The 12,542-nt window shown below is 40.6% G+C and overlaps 1 protein-coding gene across 1 annotated transcript in view; it reads left to right on the top strand.

The window, feature by feature from the left end:
* Nucleotides 1–418: 418 nt before the first annotated feature.
* Nucleotides 419–12,542, top strand: part of RNGTT (RNA guanylyltransferase and 5'-phosphatase) — a 122,880-nt gene continuing 110,756 nt past the window's right edge. The window contains exons 1-4 of the mRNA XM_015826119.1: nt 419–569; nt 6,170–6,279; nt 7,800–7,903; nt 7,981–8,069. Coding sequence (XP_015681605.1) covers nt 506–569; nt 6,170–6,279; nt 7,800–7,903; nt 7,981–8,069 — 367 coding nt within the window. The 5' untranslated portion in view covers nt 419–505. The remainder of the gene's footprint in view (nt 570–6,169; nt 6,280–7,799; nt 7,904–7,980; nt 8,070–12,542) is intronic.

Here is a 12,542-nt window from a genome sequence, read left to right as displayed (position 1 = left end):
CAGCAATATTAAAAACAATTTAAAATTTATATTTGTACACCCGCCCAGAATCGCTCTGTAAGGGAGATGGGCGGTCTCTAAATACGATAGATAAATAAAATTAAAATGAGAAAAAAAAAAATGAATGCAGATTCCTCCGCAGGACTGATTTACAGCGTGTGATTGGAAATTCATAAACCAAGCCTGAAGTGATAAACGCATCTACTACTCTTCTTCTTTCTATCTCTATAAGAAAAAAGAAAAAAAAAGACCTTTTCCTATAGAGAGGCACGCTACCATAGAGACTCACCGCCCCGCCCTTCTTGAATTGGCAGAACGGCAGTGGCATAAAAGATCCCGGAACCGGTTATAATCGGCCGCGGGGCATTGTGGGTTGTCGGCGTTACTTGCGGGCGACGAAGTGGGGCGAAGAAGCGATTGTTGTCGGGGTCCCCCGAGTGCCGTCTCGCTGGGACGGCGAGCGCTTCCGATAGCGGCGGCTGCGGCTATTGCATTCGGCCCTGCCATGTCCTTCAACAAAATCCCACCGCGGTGGCTGAACTGCCCGAGGCGCGGACAGCCCATAGCAGGTAAGCTGTGGCGGGACGGAGGACCGGGTGCCGGGCTTTGATAAGAGAGCCTGTCGCGGATCCTCCCGCCCTGTGGCGCTTGAGCCTCTGCTGCGCACCTGGAGGCCGAGCAGCTGGCCCAGGTTGTATTGTGTGTGTGTGTGTGTGTGTGTGTGTGGGTCTTCGCTCTGTTGGACCAGCAGGCTTATTCGTATAGGGCAGGGGTAGGCAGCCTTGGCTCGTGGACTTCAACTCCCAGAATTCCTGAGCCAGCAGGGGTAGGCAACCTTGGCTCTTTTATGACTCGTGGACTTCAACTCCCAGAATTCCTGAGCCAGCAGGGGTAGGCAACCTTGGCTCTTTTATGACTCGTGGACTTCAACTCCCAGAATTCCTGAGCCAGCAGGGGTAGGCAACCTTGGCTCTTTTGTGACTCGTGGACTTCAACTCCCAGAATTCCTGAGCCAGCAGGGGTAGGCAACCTTGGCTCTTTTATGACTCGTGGACTTCAACTCCCAGAATTCCTGAGCCAGCATAGCTGGCTCAGGAATTCTGGGAGTTGAAGTCCACGAGTCATAAAAGAGCCAAGGTTGGCTCAGGAATTCTGGGAGTTGAAGTCCACGAGTCATAAAAGAGCCAAGGTTGGCTCAGGAATTCTGGGAGTTGAAGTCCACGAGTCACAAAAGAGCCAAGGTTGGCTCAGGAATTCTGGGAGTTGAAGTCCACGAGTCACAAAAGAGCCAAGGTTGGCTCAGGAATTCTGGGAGTTGAAGTCCATGAGTTATAAAAGAGCCAAGGTTGCCTACCCCTGGTATAGGGAAATCATTGATCAGGTGCCGAGAGTGATTTTAGAATTTGGGGGCAGAGAGAGAAAGTTTCCTCTTCAGCCGCTTGGATAGTGTTTCTATGAAAAGGAAGAGAAGATGCAGAGTTTTGTCTCAACGTTCCCACTCCGGAAAGAAAGAGAGAAAAGAACCCTTTTGTAATGGATTATGAATACACTTAAGTACCAATTCACTGAACCCGTTACAAGTAACAGAAACATAAATGACCCCCAGGCAGCCTGATAGGAGCAAACCAGTGGATTAACAGTATGGGATTTAGGTATACCTACCCAATTAAAGGCCTAGTTTAATTATGCTCCCAAATAAATAAAAACTTAAGCCATGCTGCATGTTGTGTGCTCCTGGCCACTTTCCTTCGTGACCAGAGGCTCGCCTGACCAATAACCAGCCAAGACACAGGGAAGGCCTTTTGTTTTGTTTATTCCAATAAGCGGGGAGAGAAGCTATCAAAGCTTGGTTCTCTCCAAAGTTTCAACCCAAAATATTTCCTTCTTTATACAGGCTTGTCCCGGCTGCCACGTCCCCCCTCTTTCCCCATTGGCTGAGGTACTATGAGGGTACACTCTTTCCGACCGCCTCCTACCTATTTCGTGCTACATATTAAATCATACATCACATGTACGTTAATAATATAAAATATTAGACCTATTCAATTGTTGGGTTTGCGTTCTGGGCCCCTTAGAACGATAGGTTCTTTCCTGCTTTTCAGTTTAGTTAAGTTTTCCTGGCTAGCTATTTCCTCTTAAGAGATGTTTTAATAGCTTGTCTTCTTCCTTTCCCACTCTAAGACCCAGCTAATTTTTGCCTACGTATTTATCTTACATCTTGCCTTTATTGCTATCCTTTCCTGTTTCCCAGCCATTATAGTTTTTGGTAAGCTTTTTTGTCCAGGCAGTAAGTTTCCACTGCAGCAAATTCAATTTTAAATTTCTCTTTCAATATTAAATTTTGAAGACCTTTCCTTTACTTCTATCACTGCAGAAATAGCAAGGACAGCTTCTTGCCGGTCTTAGGAAAAGGGGAAGGGGGGGAGGGTTGGAGAAATTATTTGCAACACTTAATTGTGCTTGTTAATTTAATTCTTTAAAGTAAAACCTGACCATGAAATAGCCCAGTGATGGCAACCCTTTTAGAGACCGAGTGCCCAAACTGCAACCCAAAACCCACTTATGTATCGTCGGGTGCCGGGTGGACATGGCCCATTGGGTGGGCGTGGCCCACTGGGTGGGAGAGGCTGCGATGGTAACGGCAGATTGGGTGGGAATTAAAAAGTTCAATCAATTCCAACTTTGCAAGATCTTTTTTCCCCCCCGCGAGTTGAAATTGATTGATTGATTGAATCTTTTTTTTTTTTTTGCACACGGCGGCGGAGGCCTAAAGCGAAAAGGTTTTATAAAACCCAGCTGAAGGCCTAGGACTGGGGCAACGGTGCGCGTGCCCACAGAGAGGGCTCTGTGTGCCACCTGTGGCACGCATGCTATAGATTCGCCACCACGGAAATAGCCCAATAGAGCTTCAGTTAAGTAAGGAAAATTAATGCTGGGCCAGTTCCTTGGCAATTGAAAAGGCAAATATTCACAGCCATAGTTTGTCTAAAATAAATTTAGGAGAAATTGTTTCAGCCTAGGCACCTTTTGTTTTCTAAATTTATCACAAAATTCAGTTTATTGATTGTTGTTATTATATCTGAGGGTTGCTGACCAGAGGTTATTTTTAGAATGAGTCAGATACCCCTAGGGAGAGATCAGAAGAACTTAAGTGTTGCAGTGAGGACATATTCTAGATTTGTCCCAAGTTGGAATCTGGTTAAGGCAGGATCTTTGTTATCTGAAAATTTTTTGAGCCTGTGAATCTCAAGGAAGTGGACAGGCTTCTAACAGGTGTCAGTGCAGTAATCAGTGGGACAGATACATGTCTTAACTGATTAAGGTTATGGTTCAGCCCAGTGCATTCTTGGTTGAGGGGATAATACCTCCTGCCTTGAAGAAGGCAATGGTGCATTCCTTCCCTCAAGAAGACTAGATGTCTTTCCGGCAAGATTTAGACATGGTTATAGCACTGAAACAACATTGATAGAGTATACTCTGGTGGAACTGGGGTAGCAGTAGTGTAATTCTCCTGGATTATTCTTGATATTTCAGTGGGTTTCAATACCATTATTTATGGTATTTAAAGAATACCATATTATGTATCAGAGGATAGCGAATGGAGACATTACATTACAATGGTTTTCTTCCTTTCTCAATCTAGAATCAGTTCCAGTAGAGGTTGGTGGAGAGAGATTGAACGTAAGGTCCTTGCTTTGTGTGGTTCTTCGGGTCTTGGCTTTCTTCTCGTGTTTAACATCTATGTGAGGCTGGTGGTGAAGTTATTCAATGACATGGGGTCAGGTGTCAATACTGCATGTATGATACTCAGTTCTGTCTCTCAATTCCAGAGTGATCAAGTGATGCTGTTGAAGTTCTTTCTTACTGCCTGTAAGCTGTTAGTCTAGTTAGGGAGAAACAAACTTAAACTGAATAGTAGCAAGACCAAGTGTCTGTGAATTCAAGAATGCTTTATTTCTGGTGGCTTTCTAGCTCTACATAGGGCATTTCCCTAGACAAACTCAATAGAGAATTTGAGGTCCCTGTGAATTCTAAGTTAATCAAAGAATAAATTGTAACCATAGCTGAGAGAGCCCTTGCACAGATCTGCCATTCTTCCTTGCAAATCCTCTCAAGCTCAGTCAGGTTGGATGATGACCATTGGTGGACAACCATTTTCAGGTCCCTCCAGAGATGTTCAATAGGATTCAAGTCAGGACTCTGCCTGGGCTGCACTAGGACATCCACAGAGTTGTCCCTAAGCCACTCCAGTGTTGTTGTCTCGGCTGTGCGCTTAAGATCATTGTCATGTTGGAAAGTCACCCTTTGGCCCAGTCTGAGGTCCTGAGCATCATAGAACAGGTTTTCATTGAGGATATTCCTGTACTTTGCTTCATTCAGCTTTCTCTCAACCCTGACCAGTCTCCCAGTCCCTGCTGCTGAAAAATACCCCCACAGCATGATATTGCCACCGGCGCCATGATTCACTGTTGGGATGATATTGGGCAGGTGATGAGTGGTGCCTGGTTTCCTCCAGACATGTTTAGAATTGAGGCCAAACAGTTCAATCTTGGTTTCATCAGATCAGAGAATCTTGTTCCTCACAGTCTGAGAGTCCTTCAGGTGAGGTTTTTTTTTTTTTGCAAATTCCAAGCGGGCTTTCATATGTTTTGCACCCAGGAGAGTCTTCCATCTAGCCTCTCTGTCATAAAGCCCAAATGGATGGAAGGCTGCAGTGATGGTTGTCCTTCTGGAACTCTGTCCCAGATCCACACAGGATCTCTGGAGCTCAGTCAGAGTGATCATCCGGTTCTTGGTCACCTCTCTTACTAAGGCCCTTCTGCCCCTGTTTGCTCAATTTGACCAGGTGACCAGCTCTTGGAAGAGTCCTGGTTGTGCCAAACTTCTTCCATTTAAGGATTATGGAAGCTCCTGTGCTCTTAGGAGCCTTCAGTGCAGCAGAAATGTTATTGTAGCCTTCCCCAGATCTGTGCCTTGCAATAATCCTGTCTCTGAGCTTTGCAGGCAATTCCTTTGACCTCATGGCTTTTGCTCTGCTACAGTATGCCTTGTCAGCTGTGAGGCCTTCTATAGAGAGGTGTGTGCTTTTCCAAATCAGGTTCAATCAATTTAATTTACCACAGGTGGCAGCAATGATCAAGAGAAATGGGAGGCACCTGAGCTAAATTTCAAGTGTTGTTGCAAAAGGGTCTGAATACTTATACCAATGTGATATTTCAGGGTTTTTTAAAAATAAATTTACAGACATTTCTAAAATTCTGTTTCACTTTGTCATTATGAGGTACTGAGTGTAGATTAATGAGAAAAAAAATGAATTTTAACAAATGTAGAATCAGCCTGCAGCATAACAAAGTTGACAACAGTGAAGGGGGTCTGAATATTTTCTGAATGCACTGTATATTGAATATTGGAATAACTTTGATTATAATGAAGTAACACATAAAACCCCCAAAGCTATTGGTTAAAAACTGTTATTTAAAAATGTATGCAGTTGGAGTGAACTGCAGCTGTAGAATGCTTGCAAAGTTATTGTAATGATGTGGCTTGAGTGTGGACAATCGTATTTTGGACTAACTAAAACTAAATTTCTTTTCAGAGACAGTTACATGTTGAATGCTGTATTGTAATCGAGTGGAGACGTTATGCTACCTTGTTGACAACTAGGCTATTAGTTTAATCTATGAAGCACTTTGTTTTTCATGCCTATCCTCTGATAATTCAGTAGCTAGGCCAGATCCAAGGGTTTTCTTGTACTCTTTTATCTCAGAAGAAATGGTTAATATTACTTCCATATTTTTTGTCCCTGAACAACTCCATGTTACAGCATCTGGATTGAATGTTGGTTTATTCATCCTCATATAATTTAATTTAAATATACATGGGTTTAGGTATTAATTGGATATAGCTAATAAGGGGATTAGTTAAATAACACAGTTTCTCTAGTTGTGTAAATGCTTTTGGAGCATTCACAATGAATGGGAAATTATTTAATAAAGCCCTTCAGGTTTTTTTTTACAGTTCAGTACTTTATTTCGTTATAGATGATACTGAGTTCTGTGCTATAGTTCTTTGTCCTAATGAAGAATGTTAAACATGATTCAAACAAACAGACATTTTTTATGAAGTTTCATGTTCATTATGTGCATTTTTTTAAATTACTCCCAAACAGGAATATTTTTACCTCTGAAGACAATGCTAGGACCAAAATATGATGATAAAGTTGCTGAAGAGTATCGTTTCCATCCCTTTATGTTATCCAACTATTTAAAGAGTCTCAAGGTAAAGAATATAATTGAATTTTTCTTTACTATCTAAATAATAAAGTTTTTTTTTTACTATTTTACCGATAAGTTTCTCTCTCTCTCTCTCTCTCTCTCTCTCTCTCTCTCTCTCTCTCTCTCTCTCTGTCTGTCTGTCTGTCTGTCTGTCTGTCTGTCTGTCTAATTTATATACCACCCATCTCACTATCAAGTGATTCTGAGTGGCTCACAATGTTATAAATAATAAAAGGAAACAACTAACACATTAAAAGATTAAAACATTGGACAGCAAAGTTAAAACATTTAAGTTAACAACGAAGCGCATAAATACAATGCTTATTTTCCGTAGACAGAGCTGTATCTAGGAGAATTAAGAGAATGTATTTTCTCCCTCCTATTACTTTTTTCTGTATACCTCTCCCCAAATTGGTTTCAGAGGATTCTCCTAACACTAAAGCAGGAGGGGGGTGGTGTATGGGCAGCAGGAGGAGAAACCACACTTTCTCCTGACAAAAGGCAGTTTTGGCAATGGGAGAGAAGCATTGGACTCCATCCTTTCTCTTATAAATTCTGTATGTGAGGCTTTCAGTGAGACAACTTGGGATATATACACAGCCATGTTATTTCTGTGGTGTATGTATAACATCAAAAAAGTTACTTCTGAATATTAACCGTTAGAGTTGCGCATGTTTATCATAAACTGGTTATCACAGTGAAAGCCTTTTATGGCACGGGGCCAGGTTATCTGCAGGACTGCCTTTCCCTAAGCATATCTAATGAGAGCTAGGCAGCATGCCTTTTCTGTGGCAGCCTCTGCCCTATGGAACGCTCTTCCCCCTGAGGTTTGGGCAGGCCTCTAACCTCCCAGCCTTCCAAAGACCTGGCTTTTCTCCCAGGCGCTGGGATAAGATTGGATAATTGCCCATTAGGACTTGACTTGGCACCAGATCCTGGTTGTTTTTAATGTTTTGATCTGTTTAGTTCATAGTTTTAACATGATTTTATATGTTTTAACTTTTAATTGAGAGCTGCTGAAAGTTGGTTAGAAGATAATAATAATAATAATAATAATAATGATAAAGTTGGAAGGGACCTTGGAGGTCATCTAGTCCAACCCCTTGCTCAGGCAGGAAACCCTATACCATTTCGGACAGTAATACCCCAATCAAGAAATCGCCAAAGAAGCCAACAGTAAACAGCCCAACCAAACAACCTGTAAGATCACTCCCACCAACACTGACAGGGGCAAGAAACTAGAATATAAACTGACAGTAAACCCCACTGCTCACTAGTGTTGATATTACCTAGTCTGAGTAATAAAAATCTGCACAAAAATCACCAAGCTCAAAGAGTACCAAGGACCTCTAATTTTAACCCTACTTATAAATATTCTTTATTAGTGCTAAAAGGGTCAGGAAGGAGAAACACCTCATGGGCAGCTAGACACATGTTTTAAATAAATAAATTACATAAAAGTTATATTCACCATACGTGTAATTTCATAGATCTGTATTAAACTCTTAATTTTATTACTTTCAGGTTAAAATGGGCCTGTTAATAGACTTGACAAACACCAGTAGGTTCTATGACCGAAGTGATGTAGAAAAAGATGGCATCGTATATGTAAAGCTTCAGTGTAAAGGGTAAGCTAATGAGACTTCTGAATATTGTTTTGTGGAGGAAAATCCTTGCCTTTACTTGACTCTTCTCTTCTTGATAGGCACGGAGAGTGTCCCACTCCTGAAAACACAGAAACATTCATCCGTATATGTGAACAGTTCCGTAATAAGAACCCAACAGAACTTATAGGTATGTATATTAACCTACTATGTGACTGTTTTCCATCTGTCTTGGTTGCTTTTCCATGTAATATACTTAATGCTCCATTTGCCGGTCTCCACTGTAGTTGTGCATAAACATTTCACAACTTAATCATCCAGCCAGCATCGAATCATGACAGCGAGCAATAGAACCAAAAAACCCGAAATAGGATGAAATACCAGGATGTTGGAAATAAACATTCCTGAATGATGTTTGTAAAAAGGGCCAAGCCTGAATGACTGTCATGAGCTGTAATTAGTTTTCCATTCATCTAGATAAATTACACAGCATATTGCTATCACCAATGCCTTGCTGAACAGGGAAGTATCAAGATGAAATCAAAGCTGAAATCCAAATAATTTAATTGGAGAGTTAAGTCTTGACCTATTGTTGGGGGGTCATAGAGATGATCATGAAAAAGGTATCCAGAAGCGATTAGGACAAGAGATGTAGAAGAAGCATGCATGAAACCTGAATGGACGGGTGGAGGTGGGGGAAGTATTAGAAAGAGGCACAGACTGCCTCCACCCTAACCCTTTGAAGGAGAAGAGGGAGGGAAGGGGAAAACTCAAGTAAACTTGCTAGAGTCTATTACTGTGACCTGTCTTAATAAAGTATAGTTTTAGTGGTCTTGTAAAATCAGTTTCTTCATCTGTCTGTCTCATAGGGCTGACACACACATCAACTTTGAAATTTATTACAGGTCTTTTTTTTCATCACTTGATTATGCTGGACTTGTACAAGAACTAAAGTTAACAGAGAAGTGTAATGATCTGGAATAAATATTATTATGGAAATGCCTCATTGAATTGCATACTCCTTTTTAATATTAATTACCTTCTTTACCGTACGGCATTTATTACAGTGCAATGCCGAATGCTGATTGACATTGCTAAACAATGTGGTCACTTGGCTTTTCCCATTTAACAACCACATTGCTTAACAGAGTTTCCGGTCCCAATTAGCATTATTAAACAGCTATTTTACTTATATACCACATAATTTATTTATGTGGTTATGTACAAGTGTTTAACTTTCTTGAAGAGAGGCCAAAATGATTGTATCAGTAGCCTATTAAATTCTTCATTTAATTACCAAAAGAAAATTTAGTCTTAATGTTTGATCCTGTTGTTTAGCGCATTATAACCTGCATTCCAATTTTGATTATGAAGTCTTGAACAGATGTTAACTATTTTAGGAAACTGTTTTTCAGGTATATCAACAATCTGTCTGTTTGTCTTTATGTATATCTCACCTTAATTTTTTTTTATAAGTAATTTAAGGCAGTGAACATGCCGAGTATTGCTTCCTGTTCCTATTCTCTCCGCAACAACCACTCTGTGAGGTGGAGCTGAGAAAGCGTGACTGGTCCAAAGCCATCCAGTTGGCTTTCATGCCTAAGGCAGGATTATATCTCACTCTCTCCCAGTTTTTAGTTTGGTACCTTAACGAGTAGACCAAGCTGGCTCTCTACAAATATATAGTATGTGATATTTGCTTGTGTATAAATAAATAAGATTCAAAATAAAGATATATGAGTACAAGATCATTCATTTTTACTTTCATTATATAGCTTTATTAGTTCCTACTTGTAGCCGAAACACAAGCAGCAGAAATAAAGGATTTTTTAAAAAAGTCCATTGAAGCAGCAAGATTAAGGGAGCTTCCATTTCAATTGTCTTCATTTGGATCGTTAAATATATTGGTCAAATTCTAAATGATGCCTACATTTAAATATTTTCTTTCAAGTGAAAAGAAAATGGACTCTCTCTGTTTTATCGTGGAAAACCTGGGTTAAACTTTATACGGGTAATCCTCAAATTATGATCACAACTGAGCCCAAAATTTCTGTGGCTACCGTAGGTGAGGCATTTGTTAAGTGAATTTTGCCCTATTTTATGATTTCTTGCCACGGTTGTTAAGCAAATCACTGTAATTGGTAAGTTAGTAACACAGTTGTTAAGTGAATCTGATTTCCCCATTGACTTTGAGGTTGCAAAAGGGGATCATATGGTCTCTGGACACTGCAACCGTCAATAAGTACATGCCAGTTGCCAAGTATCTGAATTCTGATCATGTGATCATGGGGACACTGCAATAGTTGTAAATGTGAAAAATGGACATAAGTCACTTTTTTCAGTCACGTAACTTTGAATGATCACCAAATGAACCGTTGTAATTCGAGGCTACCTGTATTGATTTTGTTTATTTAGTCTTCTGTGTATATTGCTTTATCATAAGCATATGCATTGTATTAAAATAACTAATGAACACCCATAAAATTTGACAAAGAAGCATCAATAAACCGTGAATGATTCAAGCTCTAGCAATGAAAGTCAAGGGACACAGAGGGAAAATAGTACTATAATGAAATATGAAGAAGACCAAACTAATGACAAGCCCAGCAAACCAGTGTTAGAATAGAAGAAGTTGAAGAGATGGACAGTTTCTGTCTTTTAGGATTGGCTAGCAGTGTAAAGGAACAAGAAATCAACAAGTCTGCTGTTGACCAGCATGTGGTGTAGAGTAGCATTAAAAGCCTTGGAAAATGTACATGGATACCATCTGTGCTAACAAAGATTGTTATCAGGCAGACAACAAAGTAAAAGATGAAGAGACCAGATAACCACTGTGAGATCATTTTCAACTTGGTTGTTAGGGAAGACTCTTGAAAATAGCATTCATAGTCCAGAAAACAAATGGGACGGATCATAGGATAGTCCAGAGGTCTCATTTGAAACACAAATGACGGTTCAAATCCCCCAAAATTTGGACCTAGTATGTGAAGGCCTAGCTCTCTTGAGAAGTCTGTAATGCTGGGAAAGGTAGAGTGAAAGAAGATGACCGACAGCAAGATGGATGGTTTCAATTATTGGGTGCACATTTAAAGACCTGGAGGGCAGGTGGGGAACAGGTAATCTTGAAGCAGATCTATCTAGTTCAGGGGTCTTCAAACTTGGCCCTTTTATGACTTGTGTTGCTGGCTGAGGAATTCTGGGAGTTGAAGTCTACAAGTCATAAAAGGGCCAAGTTTGAAGACCCCTGAGCTAGTTGCTAAAACTCAACACCAACTTCACGGCACATAATCAAATTGAGCTAATTTAGACAGATTTGGGAGTTTCAAAACTAATGCAGAGTCTTAATTATTCCAGTATTGAAACATGAAAGACAGTGCTCCTGAGCAAACTTATTTGCTCTCATGAGTTGCTGTCCAGAATAATTGTAACCGATATTATGGAATATTCCACTGTTTGACAGCCTCATTTGAATTTTAAAACTTGTGAACTGGATACTTTGATGTCATTTTTAAGAATTGCTTTTTTTCTTGACCACTAGATGGAGACATTACCACAGAAATAAGGCAGAGGTGGTGGTGGATGAGAACCAGAAAGTACAGGATATCTGTTGCCTCAGTTTAACAGGGTGTGGAAAGGTGGTGGACTCAAGCTCTGATGATGTTAAAAGAAATACCTTTATATTTGGGTATGTCAAGTTTAATGAAGAGAAGGACGAGGGGGGACATGATAGCAGTGTTCCAATATCTCAGGGGCTGCCACAAAGAAGAGGGAGTCAAACTATTCTCCAAAGCGCCTGAAGGCAGGACAAGAAGCAATGGATGGAAACTAATCAAGGAGAGAAGCAATCTAGAACTAAGGAGAAACTTCCTGACAGTTAGAACAATTAACCAGTGGAACAACCTGCCTCCAGAAGCTGTGAATGCTCCAACACTGGAAGTTTTTAAGAAGAGACTGGACAGCCATTTGTCTGAAATGGTATAGGGTTTCCTGCTTGAGCAGGGGGCTGGACTAGAAGACCTCCAAGGTCCCTTCCAGCTCTATTCTATTCTACCCTACCCTACCCTACCCTACCCTACCCTACTCTACGTATTTAATTTCATATAAATAAGTGCATTTTTTCCTTTCCTGGTTTCAGTTGCTAAATTTGTTCAGTGTGTCTATGATTCAATCAGATATTTAAAGCCATTGATATAGTTATTTATATGCAGAGTTTTGGTATGAATGGAATATTATGTGACTTTGTCAGAAGTTTGTTTAGAGAAGTATACATTCATTCAAAGGAATATGACAACTCAGCAAGTATACTATATTGTATTGAAAAAACAGACTATTGTCCTGGTTTCCCCTCTTAAATGTATATATGCAAAATATAATGAATATTTTTTTCCAATTCTGATAGAAATATTCTTAAAATGTATCCAGAAACCTACAGTATATATTTTTTTCTTCATGTATCAGTAGCTAGTGACCAGGGGGGCGTTTTATCAGGTCCGCCTGATTCACCAGTTGCGACCTTTTCTGGACCGGGACGCCTTGCGCACAGTCACTCATGCTCTCGTCACCTCTCGCCTGGACTACTGTAATGCTCTCTACATGGGGCTCCCTCTGAGGAGCACCCGGAGACTCCAACTGGTCCAGAATGCGGCCGCGCGGGCGGTGTTGG

This window comes from Protobothrops mucrosquamatus, unplaced genomic scaffold (genome assembly GCF_001527695.2).
Source record: "Protobothrops mucrosquamatus isolate PMUCROS unplaced genomic scaffold, P.Mucros_1.0 scaffold_206, whole genome shotgun sequence".
Classification (NCBI taxonomy): Eukaryota; Metazoa; Chordata; class Lepidosauria; order Squamata; family Viperidae; genus Protobothrops; species Protobothrops mucrosquamatus.
Note: the sequence above shows the minus strand (reverse complement) of the source record. Positions and strands in the feature narration are given on the sequence as shown.